This window comes from Haliaeetus leucocephalus, unplaced genomic scaffold, assembly GCF_000737465.1.
Source record: "Haliaeetus leucocephalus isolate CR32 unplaced genomic scaffold, Haliaeetus_leucocephalus-4.0 Scaffold164, whole genome shotgun sequence".
NCBI classification, from domain to species: domain Eukaryota; kingdom Metazoa; phylum Chordata; class Aves; order Accipitriformes; family Accipitridae; genus Haliaeetus; species Haliaeetus leucocephalus.
The window spans coordinates 23,921-43,767 of NW_010972600.1; the positions used below are offsets into that span (position 1 = coordinate 23,921).

General features: G+C 37.7%; 2 protein-coding genes across 10 annotated transcripts in view; one reads left to right on the top strand and one right to left on the bottom strand.

The window, feature by feature from the left end:
* On the top strand, positions 1 to 18,113 carry LOC104829060 (scaffold attachment factor B1-like). Of its 2 annotated transcripts, XM_010563096.1 has the most exons (20): positions 1 to 108; positions 1,291 to 1,355; positions 1,441 to 1,647; positions 2,828 to 2,890; positions 3,466 to 3,493; positions 4,401 to 4,899; positions 5,332 to 5,381; positions 8,388 to 8,488; positions 10,227 to 10,376; positions 10,472 to 10,548; positions 11,471 to 11,610; positions 11,953 to 12,044; positions 12,438 to 12,544; positions 13,725 to 14,018; positions 14,316 to 14,453; positions 14,937 to 14,979; positions 16,334 to 16,455; positions 17,184 to 17,296; positions 17,422 to 17,473; positions 17,748 to 18,113. In XM_010563096.1, the coding sequence occupies exons 1-20, from the start codon at positions 87 to 89 to the stop codon at positions 17,875 to 17,877; spliced, it is 2,493 nt and encodes an 830-aa protein (XP_010561398.1). In that variant the 5' UTR covers positions 1 to 86; the 3' UTR covers positions 17,878 to 18,113. The 2 variants fall into 2 exon arrangements, with proteins under 2 accessions (XP_010561398.1, XP_010561399.1); XM_010563097.1 differs by lacking the exons at positions 16,334 to 16,455; positions 17,184 to 17,296; positions 17,422 to 17,473; positions 17,748 to 18,113 and adding an exon at positions 15,331 to 15,654.
* The window catches only part of LOC104829058 (chromosome unknown open reading frame, human C19orf70), a 22,605-nt gene continuing 12,987 nt past the window's right edge, over positions 10,230 to 19,847 (bottom strand). For 2 of the 8 annotated variants that reach the window (XM_010563091.1, XM_010563086.1), the window contains one exon: positions 18,425 to 18,478. Coding sequence is in view for 4 of the 8 variants with exons in the window: in XM_010563086.1 (XP_010561388.1) it covers position 18,478 (1 nt within the window). In the remaining 4 variants the exon portion in view is untranslated. Of the gene's footprint in view, positions 10,303 to 10,345; positions 10,488 to 14,405; positions 14,493 to 18,424; positions 18,479 to 19,847 lie in introns of those variants that run through there. The other 6 variants (XM_010563090.1, XM_010563087.1, XM_010563084.1 and 3 more) reach the window with 6 other exon arrangements.

The window sequence follows — 19,847 nt, forward strand, 5'->3', positions numbered from 1 at the left end:
CATACTGCTGTCTCCGATAGGCCATTGAGGATGAAGGAGGAGATCCTGATGAAATTCCTGTGGCCTCAGAACTGACCAACAAGAGAATGCCAAAAAGAACTAGCAAAGGTATGGAGTCTAGACAAATACAGTTCCTTTGTTTCCATGTAGCTAGAACTTTGCACATGGTGTTGATTTCTTCTGCTTCATTAGTTTTTTTTCTTTTTCTCTTAGGGAAAATGGTAAAACTCGGTTGCGTTAGTGAGCGATAACAAGTTTAAATGATGATTTGACGCCTTACCGTACTTCTGTTAGCAAATCTTGAAACCTGTAGATGAGACCATAAGTTGCAGGTGTTTCTGTACTTATGACCATGAGTGTAGAATTGTGTCAGGTACAGAGCAAGCAGCTACAGCCAGCGTAAGCTCCTGTGGAAAGTTCTGCCAACTTACATTAAGGTGGCTGCACAACAACCTGGGTACTAATTGCCTTGCTGTAACTATATACATTTTCCTTTTTTCATAGAAGTCCTTGAAACTCCATCATCATTGGGATACACTTTTAGATGCAAGAAACTATAGTGGGAATAATTAGAACCATTGTTGCACAAATAACAAAACGTGTTTAACTTTCGTTAGTGTCATATTTCATTTTATAACTTGTTTTGAAAATAAACTGTTCTGAAATAGCTCATTAGTGATTTAAGCATATTTTGCTTCAAAATCATTAAATATTGTGTGGGCCATGTTACATGTGGTTTATTTGAATTGCTCATAACCAGTTCCTGAAAGATACTTTCTGAAACTTACTTTTAAGCTGCTTCCTTTAAGATAACGGGGTAAAAATAGAGAAAGAGCAGTTGTTTTTGAATAGTGATACAAGTTTGCTGGTGACAGATATGCCTAAACATGAACTGTGTCTCCAAGATCTTAAAAGTGAAGACTAATTCTAAATCAGTTTAATTATTTAAATGGTAAGAGGGATAGTTTTTTGTAACAATGATAAGGTGTTTATTTTAAATGGAACACCTTCCTAGGCAGTGTTGTCTTTTTAGGCATTGAAATGTTGTGGAATGAGAGGACCGTAGCTATTGAAATACGTAGCTGTGCTACTTCTATTTCACGCTCATGCTGTTTGCTTGTATCAAGTGGCAAGTTGTCCTCTGTTACATCCAGACAGACCTGGACTTCTAAATCAGGGTCTTAATGATTATTTGTTGAAACAAACTCAGTGTTGAATAGATAATTCAGCGAAGAGTAGACATGTTATGAAATTTAGTGCTGTAACTCACTTCAGTGGTACTATATTTAGGAAGAAAACCAGAAGAAGAAGGTGTTGAAGACAATGGACTAGAAGAAAACTCTAGAGATGGGCAGGTAAGTGAAATTATGATTGCTGTTACTAAGAATATGAACCATTTAACCCACAATAAATATACATCTACCCTTTTTCTTTCTGTAGGAGGATATAGAAGCAAGTCTGGATACCTTGCAAGATATTGATATGATGGATATTAGTGTGTTAGATGAAGCTGAAATAGATAATGGCAGTGCTGTAGACTGTGGAGAAGACTATAGTCCTGATAATATTCTTGATTCTCTGTCGGATAATAAAGACAATGTCGAAGCAGAAATGAAAGAACTTCCAGATCAGCTAACAGAAAATGAGGTAAGTGAATAGAGGTCTTTGTAAATTTTCAGAAGCTATTTAATAAGTATATGGGCACATGAATGAGTTATTTCAGTGTAATAGAATATAGGACATGAATATCATATGCATTCTATTTCACATTAACAGCTCTCATGTCCTGCTCTTTAGGTGGTAAATGTTCTTGGACCTGTCGGAGGCTTGAAATGTTCACAGCAGACAGGTCACAGCCTTCTTTACCTTGCAGTAACATCTCTGGTTGCTGTGAAAGAAGCCTGGAATTGAGAGTAATGTATTAGTTTTGGTGTTCTCTCTTCCCATTTGTATGTGTTTAAATGTATATATGCATATACGCAGCCATCTAGGTATTTACATACATGGAGAGAGAGAAACATGCTTTCAACTCACAGATAATTTGGAAGTCTTTTCTGCAGAAATAATGCTTTGGTTTAAAGAATTTGTGTTGCACAGTTTTCTCATAGAGATTAATAAAACAAGAAAATCTTTATGTATTGTGTATTGCCCTGTTCTGACATTGCCGGGCTTACGACTCAGTTTTGAGAGCAATTTGCAATGTCTTCTACAGACAGCACAGTCTCCTGCTACTGAATGAAGACTGTAATCTATATGTTACGTTCAGTCCCCAAATATTATCCTTCCTTGGATCCTTGTGGGTTGGTTTTTTTTTATTTCAGGCTGTTCACTCCCAAAACTGAACATATTATCGTTCCTTGCCTCCTTATGTTTTTATTCATTTATTTATTTTAGGCCTGTGGTGTCTGTCTCAACTTTTTATCATTTATCTTCTGAAAAGAGTCACTGTGACAACATCCAGTTGGCCTGAAAGGCAATTTTCTGATGTTCTGTAAATTAGAGCTGTTGTGAATCATATAACTGATGAGCTTTGGTTGAGTCTTACCATCAGCTCTTAAGGAAGGAGATAAGAATAACTTTGAAATAGACAATGTCATGTTGAAATTAAAATGAAAGGTAACTGGAGAAAGATATTTATTCATCAAGAATATTTATATGTTGCTCCTCATTCTTAGGTCACAATCTGAAGTAGCAATTGAGATCTGTCAAAAATACGGGAAAAGATTTCTCATATTATTGCTAGGGAAAATTGAATACAGCAGTATTTCTCTGTAAGGTAACGTTACTTTTTGTAAGAAATGCTATAATTCCTTTTTTACTCTTTTAGGAAGATTATGATGAAATTGAAAACAATTTAGATGCCTCTTCTTCTGATTTAATTGAAATGAAGGTAAATTGAAAATGTAGCTGTATTCCAGATTGTTATTACCAGTACTCACTCTGTGCTCATACTACAGAAAAGCAAACATGACCATAATATGAAATTTTAACAGAATCCAGGACATACATGATCTTGCTTAGAATATGGTCTGTCAAATGAGAATGCCCTATGTTTTTTCCCTACTTTTCAGTCAGCTATCAAGACTTCCTCCACTTTTGTGGCAAATAAAAATGGTCTTGTACTGTTGATTTCTTCTTTCTCCTGCTGATCATATCAAGTAGTAGCTGGGTTTGTTTTCCACTGTGCGGTTGATATGGTACACAAAGATTACTTTATCAGTCTCTTTAACATTCCAAATTAGACATGACACACAATTGTGGCTGATATTTTGATTTGGCTTTAACGTGCCAGAAAAATTACCTATGTAAAATACTCAGTTCCAGTGGATGGTGAAAAAAAGTGCTAAATGTAGTAGGTGAATTTGTGTAGTTTTCAGTCTTTGGATTGGGCAGGGGGTTGCTATTATTCTGTGTTACGAAATACGTTTTATGAAATCCTCATTCTGTGTTTATTTTCCCAAACAGAAAATGGAGAAGCTACACTTGGAGCCAGGTACTGTTAAAGAAAAACATATTCCTGTCTTTTCAACTAATACTTTTTAAACCATTAACTATTAAAAAAACCAAGCAAACAAACATAATTTGCATTATTTTTATGATGGACAATCCAGATCATGCAGGGTCATAGAGATTGGAAACCCAATCATATCCCCAGATCTGTGAAGTGATGCTTGTCATCTTTGAAATATTTCCAGTGAAATGAAATGGTTTAAAAACTTGTTAAACTACATAAATGGATTTAGAGAAGTTAATCACAGTTTAAAAGCTAAAGATTCTACTTGTAAACAGATCTTGTGATATCGCACACACCTTAACTCTGTTACTAAGTAGAGAGCAGTGAAAGCAGTAAAAAGATATTATAGGGCATTGAAAGGTAAAGATTAGTTGTTACTGGATACAGAAGAAAGAAGAGAGTTTCTTCATGGAAATTTCATACAGATACTTTTCACTTTCTGGACTGCAAACACACTCATGCACCATCAGAAGATGCCCAGTTCTCATGTTGGACTGTCTGCTAAAAGAATTTCACAGAAATTTAAAAATTGAACCCTCACTGCCTTGATACGTTCAGTTAAGCATCTCGGACTCTGGAAGCTAACTAGAGAAGAAACAGAGCTGAACGATTTCATGAAGAATATCAAGGATCAGCCAGAAGGTTTTTGTTAAATCTGTGGGGGCATTTTTCTTCCCTGTTAACATTTTAGGGCTGATTTGGTAGTTTGTCAGAGAGCGGTTAGCGTAGTACTTTTAACACTGTGTACACTAGGGTTTTCCAATCTCTGTGTAGCTTAGAAGTTCTCTTGGTGTTAGTGTGGCAGCCATGCCAGTTCCACATTTGTGATTGCTGTATTTCCCTGGTGATTAAATCTTGTGCCATTCTATTCCTGTTAAATCCGTAGAAAATGAGAAAATACTCGACATTTTGGGGGAAACTTGTAAATCTGAACTACTTAACGAAGAAACTTCTGAAGCGGAGCGGCCACATGCACAGGAAGCAAGTAACGTGGTGCCAGGCAAGAGGCTAGCGGAGGAAGAGGACGCTCTTGCTGCCGCTCAGTTGGAGGAAGATGCTTTAGATTTGGACAGCAAATCGGCACAAGCTATGGCAAGGAAGGAAGCAAAGCGTTTAGTTGTAGCAAAAGGGGAGACAAGTGAACAGACAATAGAGGAAGAGAAACCGGACTCTGAATCTTTAGTAGTAGAGACCCTAAGCGATCAGAGTAGCAAACGCTCCCAAGGCCTGGAAGCCTCTAGTGGGGAAACAGCGGAAAAAGGCGCAGGTCCTGAAGCCAAAGGTAGCAAAGAAGATGCCAAGAAAACAGAAGACAAAGCTAATTCTGAGGAATCCCCTGCTACTAAAGAGTCCTCAACCAGTGAGGGCGGTGATCAGAAAAAGAGGTTTGTTTTTTCTCCGTTATAGACCAGATGCTATCTTTTTTTCATTGGTCCTTAAGTGATGCGAATAAGCTGTTTCCTTCAATTGGCCACCGAGACTGATGAAATTGTAGCCTATTGCTAAAGAGTCTGTTTTATTTCTCCATGTGCAGATATTTTTATTTTTTTTTAAACACAGAGGGTTTGATTTCTTTCCTTCCTCAACCTTCAAAGGTTGTTTTCTTAAATTACTCTTATTTGTAAACGTCTTCCTAATATAAGTCTGTTTAAGAATCTGACTTCATTATTTCTTGTCAGATTTCTTAAATCAAGTATACAAAGGTGTGTTTTCATTTGCAACATATTTTCTGGTAGGTATTTAATTTTAGCATTTTTCATAATTTATATTTAGTGATTTTTCTTTCTGACTTGAACAATGTGGTGTTTTGTCTTTAGCCCTGTTGAGGAGGACAGAGATACAAAGATAATCTCAAAGGATGAGAAAGGTATGTTTCTTTTCAAAAATAGAACTTTAATGATTGCTTGGAGAAACTTGGTTTTGTACCGAATGGGGTGTTCAGTGAGAAAGCATTGGAATCTGTGCAGTTGTTAAGTATCATAAATAATTCACCTCTTTCTGGATTTTTTTTTTTTTAATCTCTTTATGCCGAAAAAACTATTTTCCTTTTATGCATTTTCTAAGGGCATCTGTGTCACACCCTTTTGTTTGTATCTTGATCGTCAAAGGTAGACATTAATACATGGCAAATATGTCCTTCATGGCACTGAAGACACTTGCCAACAGCTGTTAGTGAGTCAAGAGCCTTTTAGCAATTGTGTTTGCTTTGCTAAATGCTTGTGATTCTTCATACTGTCTTCTGTTTTGCTGAAATAATTTGGAATCTAGTATTCACGTATTTAAATGCCACAGAAACTTACAGCTTAACGTTGTCTTCAAATTAGATTGACATTATTAAATCTTTGTCCACACAGATGCAAATATGCATCATAAGCAAGATGAGAATTTCTTGATCAACACTGTCAGGTGCCTGCTCCTTTTTTTCATCATACTTCTTCCTTTGAATACATCAGGCTGCTGAGTCTTCGCAGCTCACCCCACCTCTCTATTCTCTTCTGCCTGACCAGGGCAGAAAATTTAGAACTGACTGTTAACATTCTTCTTCCGTACTGCAGGCAGGTAGTTCATCACGGTAAGCATGGAAGTTCCAGCAATTCCTATAATAGCCAAAAAACTCCTTATGAGATCTGTCTACCAACTGGACAGGGTTTAATTGGGTTTTACAACACAGACTGAACTCATTGTCAGCTGCTTTTTCCAAGATCTGGGGTTATACATGTCTGCAAGCTACTGGACCTCACCATCAGCTCCATTAGGGTCTGTTTACCTCTTGTTTACAGTCTGTAATCTTATGTTCTCTTATTTCAGAATATTTAAAAGAGTGGTTTTTGCATGCTGTCATTTACCCAGGGACTTGAGTGTATTTTTTTCTGTGGACTGGGAAAACTCTTCTTGAAGTTTGCATTCAAAACAGGCTTCAGGAACCTGGGTGTCTGATAACAACCTTGCCCCTGCATACCTTCCTCCAAAGGATGTGCTGTGTTCCATAACGTTTGTTTTAAATAATTTTCTGGCTTAGTAAGCAGCACTGGGGAGAGGTAGCCACTTCATTATGTAACTTTCTCTGCATACAGAGCAAAGCGGTTGACCCAGAAAAAAGGTACAGAACTACGTACAAGTCAGTTCGGACTCATGTTGCTGTTTCCACACCTGTATGAAAGGATTTTATTTAGGACAAGGAGTTTTCCATGTTCCATGCATTCATTATGAGGGCTGTATTAATAAGTGTAGAAAAATAAATTTATGAGCTCATAAGTCTAGACTTGGCAGTTGATTTATGCGTAGCTGAAAGATGTCTCCAGTGTTGAGGGTTGGCTCCCAATACCCATATCGTTCTATCGAAAGTGCAGTACCATTGCAGGAGCACCTCTTTTAAGTCTTATGGGAGGGCAAAAACTGGAGATGTTAAGACTGATCAAAGCTTATTCAAAAAGGATATTAATGTAGTTTAAATAATCTAAAAAATCGACGGTAAAATAGAAGAAAGAAGAAAGTGCTCATTTTTCTCTTTCTCCAGGATGCTGGTGCCAGTGTAACTGCAGGTGGCCATTTTAAAATTGTAGAGGAAGTGTGTGGAGTAAAAGCATCAAAGCCTATGGCTCAGCTTTTTGAAACACCAAGACAATGTATCTCCCATGTGTTTGCACACGACATACTTTTGTCAGTGCAGTTCTTGAGACTAGAAGATGACAGGTGTAGACTTAGTCCGCTATATACAAAAGACCTCTGTTTTTTTAAAGAGATTGGCACAAATGATTGCATGCTTCCCTAGGGAACTTGTGTAAATATTAACAATAATGTTCTCAGTGCTAAGCTCATGTTTGAGACAATGACAAAAAATATCTGGAAGTAGGAGATGGAAAGACACTCAAATAAAATAGCATTTTAGAAAGGTTCTGGAAGAAATGTCTCCCCTCGATGAAAGCAGTTCTGAGAAATTCCATACATCACCAAAAAAAAAAAAAAAAAAAGGCAGATGGTTTGGAAGCAGGTAGCTGGACTGAAACCTGCTTCATTCACTCCATTCATTGAAGCCTTGGAACTGGACACTACCAAGACTGATAAAAGGACTGTAAAGACATTTCAAAGGAGACTGGAAACACTATATCAGCTTAAGTGCTTCGTGTTGAAATGCAAACACTAAAACTTGGAGTTCAGCTCAAACACTTTTTAAGCACTAGACTTTGGGTTTTCAGACTTTACAAGTACATAAGCATTTATAAAATTATCTTTCTAGTTTAGATGCCAAATTGGATGGGTGTTCTCTAGTTCTTGCATAGTTAAAGAAAGCTAGGTCTTTTCTAACCCCTGTAACTGAGGTCACAGGCTTCATAGCCCTAACTGTGGAATCTGTATGGACAGAAATAGGAGAGAAATTTTCTTGGTTTTTTTTATGGTGAATGTCTTTCCTTTGAGAGGTACAGTTAATCTGCATCCCATCCTCATTCCTTTGGAGTTGAGGAGATAAGGAGGGCAAGACATGAGCATACATGGGTACTAACACAGTTCCTGGAACTCTAGCAGATCTTCTGTCTTTTCCTGTAAGTGCAGTTAGTGGGATCTATCCAGGCACATCTCAAGAGCCACACTTACTTCAGAGATGCTCTAGTCCAGTTTCTTTCTTGAAGAATGACATAACATACTTGTGTTGTATGTATCAAAGCTTGTAGTTCCATCTTAAAGTTTTTGGACTTGTAATACTACTTGCCTTCAGGAATGTGAATCATGGCAGGGAGAATGTTACGCATTGCATTTCATTTGCTCTATGATTTAAAAAAATAAAAGATTTGTGGAACTGCTGCTTTTTAATTCAGAAGTAGTTGTTGAAATAATTAGGATTTTGGGTATGTTTTGGTTTTGTTTTCCTAATTAGGTCGCACTGCTAGCGGTTCTGGTAGAAACTTTTGGGTGAGTGGACTGGCTTCCACTACCAGAGCTACAGATTTGAAGAATCTGTTTAGCAAATATGGGAAGGTAAGGGTTTTTTTGGTTTGGTTTGGTTTTTTTCCACTTGAAACTGTCTTAACAAGACTTCTTAAGCTCCTGTCACTGAAAATACCAGTGAAAGGAATCAAATTATCAAAAATATTGTGGGATATCAAGGAAAAAATTGCTGAAGTACACACTGAATGACTGCTTTTTTATTCTGTCACTCACTTCCAAACAAACATAAAATTCCATTTACAGTCCTTTATTTGAAACAGTCAATGACTGTTTACGTATACTTCTGTCTCCTGTGCTGTAGTATAGTATCTTCACCCATTGGAAATTCAGTCAACAATGAATTTAACAGTGCTTATTGAAGACTTCCTTAGGACTAAGTAAAACATGCAGTAAATGTTAAAACATAATTATTGGGGAATATCTTAAGAATTGCTTTGGTACCTGAAATTTTATTTTTGTCTAGAGTTAGCAATTGCTTTAAAGCACTTGTTTGGGTACTTTTGGTGGGGGGTTTTGGGGGTTGGTTTGGGGGGAGCAGGGGCCAGGTCCTGCAGCTGTTATTAATGATAGACAAAATGGCAAGTTAAATCTCCCTGTCGGGAAATTGAACGAGCTAGTTTAATAGAAGGCTGATGTCAGAGACCTCAGTAAGGATTTTTGTCAAACCTTTGAAGCCTATTTAAAGATGACTGTCAGCAGATTGTAGTAAAAGAAAACTGTATGTGCTAGCAATCTGCTATTGAATGTTTAACTAATGAAAATACTCTGGAACTTAAATGTGACTTTACAATAGGTGGCAAAAATGGATTAAGTGTAGCAGCTTTGAGTTTGAAAGTCATGAGACTAGTAAACAAAACCTTTTTAACGTTCCTCGTAACAATAAAAATGCAATACTTTTCTTCCATTTATTTGTTCAGAATTCCATCTGGTAACCTGAAATATTGATCATAGAGATGTGCCACAAAATTTTAAATGTAATTAAAAAATACGCAGCAGCCAACCTAGTATTTGCCTTTACTTAGACACCATGGTAACATTTAGTCATTTAAATAAAATTACTGTTATTTTCTTTGCAGTATTAGCAGAGGCAAACTTCTAGAAGTAAATGTACATCTGCAATAAATCAATACTCAAAAGTATGTTCTTTATTCAGCTGTACTTCAAAATATAACACCTCTGTGAAATATGATTGATTTCTGTAATAGAAAGTGAACTGTATTGAATATAGGAGCATAAGTAAGCACCATTTATGAAAACAGGTGTTTTATGTGGGCTTTTTCAAGTTATACTTTTGAGGGAAACTTCCTGTTTCTTAAACAAGATTGTAGATAACATTGTGGGTCTGCCTCTTAGCAATGACATGAAAACATTTTTTCGAGGGGAGACGGGACTTGGCAGTTGAGCTAGCATTTGGGTGGAAATTTGCTTACAATTTTTTATTAGGTTTTTACTCCTTTATACTTAAGCAAAATGATGATGTAAAGTTAGTGCTTTTTTTTTTTTTTTTTTTTTAAAAAGGGGCTTTCTTCAGAACAGAATTCAGTCTTTGGCTCCCATCTATTGATGCAGCTTTTGCAGCGTTGCATTGGCAACAGAACCATGATTGGCTCCAAGCAATGCTTCTTTTGTATTTGTCAGTCTCTTAAAAATAGAAATTTCCTGAATGATGATGGACAGGAATAAAACAGAGTAGAAATGGAGCTTGTACTTCTTGCTGTTAAATGGTGGGCACTTGTTACAGTGAGTGTAATACCTTTATTTTGGAAAGGTGGTAGGTGCAAAAGTGGTCACCAATGCTCGCAGTCCTGGTGCTCGCTGTTACGGCTTTGTTACGATGTCTACAGCTGAGGAAGCAACAAAGTGTATTACTCACCTCCACAAAACAGAGTTACATGGGAAAATAATTTCTGTAGAAAAAGTGAGTACTGATCCTCAAAGATATCCCATTACCATCAGATTGTACAAGTGATCAAGACCACATTCTCAGCTGATGATGTGCAAAATAAATTTCAGGCAAAAAATGAACCTGCTGGGAAGAAGCCAAGTGAAAAAAAAGAGAATGAAGCAAAGAAAGAAACAGTCAGTGAGAGGTACTGTTGTAAACATTCTCTGTGCAAAGGTGTTTTGCTGTTCTTCAGTCTATGTTGATTTGTCAGGAAAAACAAAGTCACAGTAAGAATTTCTGTGACAAACATTCAAAAAGAGTGATAGATGCATTTTTCCAACTTTTACTACAAGGTAAATTTCTGTTGATGTTCAGAGCCTAACTTAACACACTTCTGTTATGTGCTTTAAGGTAGGCATTGGAAAATTGCATTTTCAAGCATACCTTTTAATTTAGCTATGTTTGGGTTTTAGTGAAGATTGTGGTGCTTTCATGTCATAAATCTATAGGAAAGACTATTGGAGAATTTTCATCAGTATGTCACTGTCTCCTTGTTAAATTTTTTTCTCATAGTAATAAGGCTTTCTCAGGTAGTTGTGGTCACAAACAGTTAAAGATCAGTTGTCCAAGATCTTGTTTCCAGAACATGTTCCTCTTCAGCAGTATGCTTTTTCTCTCTAGCATTACTGAAAGTAGCTGAAAAAGACACTAAGACAGTGAATAAGACACTAAGTCCTTTGCTTTAATTATCTTCTTGAGGTGTAACTTCTATTAAATGCTATTTGCTGAGAAGTTTTTGCCTTTATCTCACCTAGTTGCCCAACAAAAATGGTTCACATTGGCACTTCATAATTGTCATGTTGTATAAGAAACTTTGTGAGCTTTAAGCACATGGTGGTGTGAATTTTTCCTTTTGTCTCCAGTTGAGGTATCTGAATCACAGGCAAGTTTTTATGACAACTGCACAGCATAGTCCAATTGTCTTATTTTATGGTATAGGAAGTTGTAGAAGGAAATCTTTGGAAATCTAATTATTACTCTCTTATCACATCAGAATTCTACTTTGTTACTGTGTTTCTTTTCTCTTGTTCTGTACTAGTCTAATCTATATCAATATCTATCTATAGACCTGGCAGTGTTAAAAGGGATGAGAAGTCTGACCAAAAAGATGATCCTAAAAAGGCAGAAGACAAAGATGAAAAGGAAAAAAAAGATAAAGATGAACTGAAGTCTGGTTCATCAGATCAACCTAAAACTATTAAGTCGGGTAATTTGGCTATTCTTTTTTTCATAAAGTAAAAGATAAGGTGAAGTATGAATAATTAATTGTAGGTAGTTCTTTCCAAAGAACTGCCAATGTTCTAGAATTATTTCTGGTTCTTAGTTGGAAATCCAGAAGGTATAAAGAGGCGGCGGGGAGGGTATTTGACATTGGGTCATCCTTAACAGAAGTGCTTGGAATAGGTGTAGTGAAAAAATGATTTTTGGAGAGAGGGTTAAATGCACATTTTCACATTTTAGAGAACATCTGGCATAGCGATGAGTGGTGTGGGTTATGTAGTTTGATTGTTTTTTCCATCTCTTTCCCCTCAACCCCTGATGTATTTAGCAAGTAAAGGAACAGAGAGAACGGTAGTAATGGATAAATCCAAAGGAGAACCTGTAATTAGTGTGAAAACATCAACTGCATCAAAAGACAGAGTAAGTAATGTTTCTGCATGGGAAACATTATGTGTTGGTTTTCGTTAGGAACAAATACTGAATCCTGCCAAGCTACATGTAATCCACACTTGTCTTACCAATTTGTCCAATTAGAGTTTCTGTAACATGCATTTAGATCTAAATTAGTAAAATACCTTTCATATGGCTGATACCATGTTCAGCAATTAAATCCTGCCAAACATATGTAGGAAGGCAGGTATTACTCTGTTAATATATGGTGTGTCTGTAACATTAGAAAAAGAACAGCTTTTTTTAAAAATGCAGGACAAAGCTTTGAGACATGATATGTATGAACGGAAATGTATTGTTTGTGGTAGTTGTCCTTTTATAAATGTACTCCATTAAGTGTCTCTGCTTCAATATTAAATACAGAGCATTAAGAGCCAGGATCGCAAATCAGAGAGCAGAGAGAGACAAGGCATTGTGCCATTTGACAAAATTAAAGCACAGCGAAAAATGAGGGAGGCAGAGCAGCGCCGGTAAGAGCAACAGTGAAATTGTTTGAAATTTTTTTTTTCTAGAATGAATACACCTTTTATTCAAATAACTAAGAGATAAAGTGGGGTTTGATTTGGTTTTTACTTGTCATTTGTTATATGTTTGTGGGTCACATGTGTATTGAATTGGGAAAGCTCCAATTATTGACTCTGTTAATACTAAGCTTGAAAATGTGTTTGGGGAAAAAAAATTGCAGTTTGTTTTTTGTTCTTGCTCCATTTTGTAGTTTTTGTGGTTTAGATTAAGTATGCTGCTCTCTTTAGCTAAGCATGCATTATAGTAGAGGTGAAATGATAATTTTAAACTTGCCACACTCAAATAAACAGGGAAGGAAAGACTAGGAGAAAAGTTGTCTTTCTCAGAATAAATGTCTTTTTTTTAGAGCATTCAAAGTCTCCATAGTGTTTGAAACAAAACAAGATTAATATTTTTGTATTTAAGTACACTGTGTCTATAGAGAAGTTGGGGGATTTTCCTGCAACCTTTCAAAGTTTCCACATTGTATCTTTTTAGTTAAGAACCTAAGTTAGGTATTTAATTATTTTTGGTGGGGTTTTATTTCTGTTTTCATTATGTTTAACACAGGATAAAGGTGGTAGTGGCCATCTTTCAAATTCCTTGCTAAAACTGTGACCTGAATTCCATGTTAAAACGTTTTCCACACATTACAAAACTTTTATTAGTTACCTAAAGTAAGTTGAATTGGACAGGGGGAAAATGCTTTCATCATTCTTACTGGAGAGGAAAAGGTTTCTCTCTCATAGGTAGATTTCTGAGCCTTAGTGGAGTCATATTATCCAGCATACTGTTCTGGCTTCTTCAGAGATGTATGTTTTATTTGAGTAGAAGGAATGAGCTTGGGGCATTTGGATTCAAATTCTCCTGACCATATAGGACTATTTTCCCCCACAGATGGGTTTTGTGGGAGTAATATGATCAGTCTCTAGATACAAGTAATTCATGTATACGCTGAGTGTCTTCCCTCTGTGCGCTCCCTCCCACACCCCCCCCAGGTATAATTTCAAGCAGCTGATGCAAGTTTGTGGTCACTGTGGTTTTAATTTTTAATACTACCTTTTCAGGTTTTTTCTTCCTTTTTAACTTCCTTTATTTGTTGAAGTATTAGATCTGTAACCTTTTGGGATTTTTCTGTTAAAATAGCACACGTGAGCGTCGGGAGAGACAGCAGCACCTGCAGACTATCCGGGAACGGGAAGAAAGGGAGAGGCTTGAGATTGCTCGTGAGAGACTAGAAATTGAAAGGCAGCGTCTTGAACGAGAACGGATGGAAAGAGAAAGACTGGAAAGAGAACGAATGCACATAGAGCACGAAAGGAGAAGAGAACAAGATCGCATTCAGCGAGAAAGAGAAGAGCTGCGACGCCAGCATGAGCAACTGCGCTATGAGCAAGAACGTCGGTCTGCAATGAGAAGACCATACGACATAGATGGCAGGTAAAACCAGCAAATACAAATGATGCAAGTGGAAAATGTTGCTGCCAGGTTCTGTCCCATCAGCCTGTGCTATAAAAAGCTACCCATATGCTCTCAACTTCCATTAATCAGCAGTTGTTGATTGCATTGAGATTATTATGTTTAATAGCCCGTCAAACTATCCTCTCTGAGGTTTTTCTATTCCCTTTTGAACTTAATTACCCTTCTTCTGGTTTGCACAGTTTGGAAGGAAGGAACAATATCAAAAGCAATTATCTTGACTGTTACGTACTAAAATGAGTACTTTCTTTGTTTCAGGAGAGATGATCCATACTGGCCAGAGGCAAAACGAATGGCGATGAATGATAGGTACCATTCAGATTTCAGTCGCCAGGATCGCTTCCATGACTTTGATCACAGGGATCGTGGCCGTTATCAAGACCATTCAATAGACAGGTTGGTGTCTTACCTCCACTGTGTTGCTGTGGCAGTACACTGAAATTGAAAGACAAAAATGTATTTAATGTCACATTTTCCTGCCTTCACTGTGTGTTTGGTTTAAGTGTGTCTTAGTGGCTGTGGACTTTTTCTTACATAACCAGGAAGACATCTGTACTGTGCTATGAGTTAAACCTTCTGGCAGGCTTGTTCAGTGTCTGCTTGCAATGCTCTTTCACACATTTGTAGGATTATGAAAAATTTCTAAATAATATTGTAGGCATCTAGCATCTTAATGAGAATATCCTGGTTTATACCTTAGGACTAACTGGGTTTTCCAGGAATCCAAAATGTGTGATGGTTTCCATATGTTTCAGCTGTTTGTGCCTTTTGTCGGTAATGTTGGCACAGGATTTTTCATCCGTGTTGTTATGTAGATGGATTTTTATAGACTGCTGTATGTTTTACTACCACAGTCTGATTTTAATTGTCTGCTTGTAGGAGAGATGGATCAAGGACAATGATGGGAGATCGGGATGGACAAGTGAGTTGCTTTATAAAGCTACAGAAACATCTTAACTTCTTATAACCTGGTTTTCTGTAGTGTGTGTCAGATTAAATTTCAGTAGTTAAGAATTAAATGGTATCTCCCAAAATATGTCTTGATAACCAGATTGTCTTGTTTTCTTTAATAAGATGAAATTTACTTCAAAGACTTATTATAAAAGTTAGACATAGTTATTCTGATACAAATCAAACAAAACAAGTGAATTGTGTCAAAAAGGTAGAGTATTCCAAAAGATGGTGTAGAAAAGACAAAGGTACAAAGTATGCATAAAATTCACTCTGTGAGGTTGCATGGAAATACTAGTAGAGATGTTTCCATGTTTTTGAGGGCTGGGGGAAAGACCTTCAGGGCACACTCAAGCAGTGAGAGATTAATTTTGTGGAGTCATGGAATCCTCAAGTGCCCTTTGGCACTTCTGGCACTGATGGCTAAGCTGTGAGACTCAGAGGGACCTGGATAGGCTGGAGAATTGGGCAGAGAGGAATATCATTAAGTTCAGCACCGGGAAATGCAAAGTCTTGCTCCTGGGGAGGAATAACCCTGTGCAGCAGTACATGCTTGGGACCAACCAGATGAAAAGCAGTTTTGCAGAGAAGGACCTTGGAGTCGTGTTGGACAACAAGCTGACCATGAGTCAGCACTGCACCCTCCTGGTAAAGAAGGTCAGTAGCATCTGCATTAGGAAGAGTGTTGCCAGAAGGTCGAGGGAGGTGGTCCGTCCTCTTTACTCGGCACTCATCTGGCGTACTGTGTCCACTGCTGGGCTCCCCAGTACAGGAAAGATAAGAGCTTACTGCAGTAAGTGTAGCCTAGGGCCACAAAGATGATTAAGGGCCTTGAGCATCTTTTGTATGAGGAGTGGCTGAGAGCTGGAACTGTTCAGCCTGGAGGGGAAGGCTCAGGGGTTATCTTATCAATGTGCATTAATACCTCACAAGAGGGAGGGTATGGAGAAGATGGAGCCAGGCTCTACTCAGTAGTGCCCACTGAAACACATGAAATTCCATCTGAAGACAAATCAAATCACCTTTAAATCACTTTTTTTTTTTTTTTTTTTTTTTTTTAAACTGTGAAGGTGGTCAAACACTGGAACAGATTGCATGGGGAAGTTGTGAAGTCTCCAGCTGTGAAGATACTCAAAACCCAATGGGAGACTGTTCTGGACAGCCTGCCCTGGCTGACGCTACTTGAGCGGGGGGGTTGAACTAGATGATCTCAGGAGGTCCCATCCATCCGAAATGATTCTCAGATTGAGTAATTGCAGCAGACCAACTTTAAACAATGAAAGAGTCTGGTTTGGGCAGTCCTGTAAGTGTTCTTTGCCTTTTAGCATTATCCAGATGAGCGTCATGGAGGACCAGACCGTCATTCACGAGACTCTCGGGAAAGCTGGGGTAGCTATGGATCTGACAGAAGAATGAGTGAAAGTAGAGGGATACCCCCACAGTCACGGTTAGTATACTTAACTGAAAATACTTTTTCTTGTGCTTCTAAGGAATATTTCCATATGTGAAAGTGGGACACAGCTTTTGGAAGTACCATTCTTTTTTTTCTAGCTTTCACCCCAAGTCTGTTCTCTGTTGGATGGACTACAAATGAGTAGCTCTTTCAGCTTGCCTTGTGCATCAAAACAGGCATTTTGGCGTGATTTTTTTTTTTTTTTTAATAACTTCACATCTGAAAGTCTTTCATGTTTTCAATTAATTTTACCTAGCATTACTATCAAAGCTTGGTATTTTCAGGGTAGTGGTTCTTCCCCAGTTTGTAGTTGTTGGAAGCACCATCCTGTCAGTCCTTTGAAAGGAAAACAAAATGCTTACAGATTGGGGGGTGTGTTTTGAGGGATTTTTTTTTTGTTTTAATAAGTCCTGTGAATAAGCAAGCATACCGAAAACACCAAAAATAAATTGACTGGTCAAAACAACAAGCTAGGATGTTTGGAGTAAACTGGGACATCAATGTAGCATAAACCAGATTAAGAAATCCTATTTTCTTAATTGCCATGTTAGTTGGATTGAACAGAAGACTTACTACTGAGATTTGACTTAACAGATAGCAGTACAAGATTTGCATGTGCCTTGGTAAAGCATTTGAGTAAGTTTGTGACTTAGTTGTTTTACTTGAATCTATTTTGTGTGCTCTGGCTAATGTGAGAAGGTATGAATTTCATACTTCTGCAGGGATGGACGTGACTGGGGAGATCATGGTCGAAAGTTTGAAGGACATCAAGATCGTTCATGGCAGAGCAGTGTGGATGGAGGAATGATAGGACGGGATCATGAGAGATGGCAAGGTATGCTTCTGGCACAACAGCTCATTAGTTGTGCTACATAAAACAGAAAATACAGGCATTATTATCCTTGGAGATGAAGTAAAACTATTACTTTGGATATAAAGGAAGCATTTGAACTTTTTTAGGTGGAGGTAGAGGCAGACCTGGCCATGTGATGCATCGTGGAGGCATGTCAGGGTAAGAACTTTAAAAAGAGCAAAGTGTTTATTTCCCTTTCAAGGGGCATTTCTTCAGTTTAAATTGACCAAAGACATATTTTATGGGGGCATCAGTTAGATATCTGATTTGTTATTTAAACATCAAGGAATAATAAAATATTGCCATGGGTTTTATGTAGTGCATCTTATTGAAGACTGAAAAATCACGCAAAAAGTTTTAAAAGAATACCCATTATATCAACGTGACTACCAGAGTCACAGGAGAAAATTAAAATATCTGAATCACTTTCTAGGCGTGGAGGTTTCATGCAAGGTGGCAACCAAAGTCAGATGATGCATGGAGGAGGAATGCAAGGAGAAGGATTTGCTGGCCAGGAGAGAGCAAACAGACCTAATGATCCTCGTTTCAACCGTCGCTACTGAATGTGTTTTAATTTTTAATGCAAGGTGGCAACTGAAATTAATCTGTTACCCAGGGTTACCATTAATTGTAACTTATGGGCTACTGTAAGTGTAATTTTTTTTTAAGCTGCTGCCATATTATGTCACTCAATCCAGCGTGAACTCATTTGTTTTGTAATGTGTTGTTCATATCCCATTTAAAATGTTTGTTAATGAAGCATTCCATTTTCCATAAATAAAAGCCAGTTTACAGTTAATTGCTTTGTTTCAGCAGTCCCTGGAAAACTAATATATTCAGCTGTATGTTAAACCATGTAACTTTCTTTCAAAGATGAAGTATCAAAATGCCTTACAGGTGTCCCTTCGCACTTTCAGTAGCACACAGCTCCCAGAAATACACGAAATACTGTGTTACTTCAGAGGTGTCAAAATCAACTAGCATACACGCCAGCATGAGAGAATGTTAGTAGATTGCAGTTGTCAAAGTCTGAACACCCTACCACTGCAAAATTAACTTGGGATCCTGTAGGACCTGTGGTGAAGAATTTTTTTCATCTTGTCTCACGTAATAATACTCTTCGCTTTCTGAAAAAGTCTACATACTCAGTTACCAGCACAGCTTCTGTAAGAGAAAATGCACAGGTACTTGCGAAAGAATGAGTTTCAAGTGCAGGTCAAAAGAATTTTTGTTTAGCTTCTGATAGCTCCACCAATTTCAGGCCAGTAGTTTTACCTAGCAATCCATAATTTCCTTAAGTAGATTAGAAACAGCCATTGGCTGTGCTTCAGCATCATTTTAAGAATGTGTTGAGAACTAACATGATGAAGATTGGTGCAACTGATCTGTCACTTATAATTAGTCTTTGTGCAGTCATCTCTGGAGCAACATGGCCTTAGCGTTTCCTGCCAAAGATGGCTTTTGTGATGCCAAGAGGAAAAAATCCTGTTACTTTCATTAGTAGGTCACTGGTTTATTTCTATCTTCAGAGATGTTTTTTTCTCAGTTACCCGAAGATTTTTCTTTTTTTTTTTCATTCATTTCCTACAGCCTGCATTGTTACAGAAAGTGAAACTCTACAGGTCTTTTTCATCAGGGTTGAGACTTGCCACACTGGAGGAGGATCCCTGTGGACAAACCATCTAAATTCTAAAAAGCTTCTTTGATTGCACTGGGGAGTTGCCTGAGGCTGTCTGGATCACATTGACATCAACCTCAGTGTGAAAGTTAGTTTTTGTTTTAATGGTGAAGCTAAGGCCCAGAAAGACTTAAGTCATTTGTTCAAGAGCACAAACTAGGGATGCAAACAGAAAGATTTCCAGACTGCTACACTTAGTAGCAACTAACTGTAATAATTCTGTGGGTCTGGCTAGAATCCAGTGCCTGCTTGCTTTTAATCCTTTAAATGATCACCTCTGATACAGAGAAAGAAAAGAGTGGTGATACCCCAGACTTGCTCTGCTTTGTCCTTCCCAATTCAGATCATTGACCATTAACCATGAGGACAAGTGAATCACTCCCACTAGATGTAACTTATGGCTATCCCTACTACTGTATCTGGACTTCTCTGCAGGAATTGCATGGAAATGTGACGCTCTAGCACAACTGACCTGTCCCTTTGTAGCTTTAAGGAGAGCATCTTTTCTTGTCCTCAGCAGGTACATAGCATCCCAAAAGGGATTATGAGATTTCCCCTCCAGCCAGGGCAGGCTCTATTTACAACACCACACAGTCATTTATAAGCATGAGGAACAGTGCTATCTGCTGGTCTACTAAAGTCAAGAAAGTTGTGTCTATGACCCAGACCGTTGCATCAACAACCTAGAGATTGACTCTAAAGGTATTTTATCATCTGGGCAGACAGTTATTCTAATAAAAGAACCTTTTTGACCACCCGGGGAGGGGGGAACAACAAACAACCAATCAAACTGGAGCCTCTATTATCTCATTATGATGTTTACTGCATCTGAACATCATACTTTAAGATGAAGGC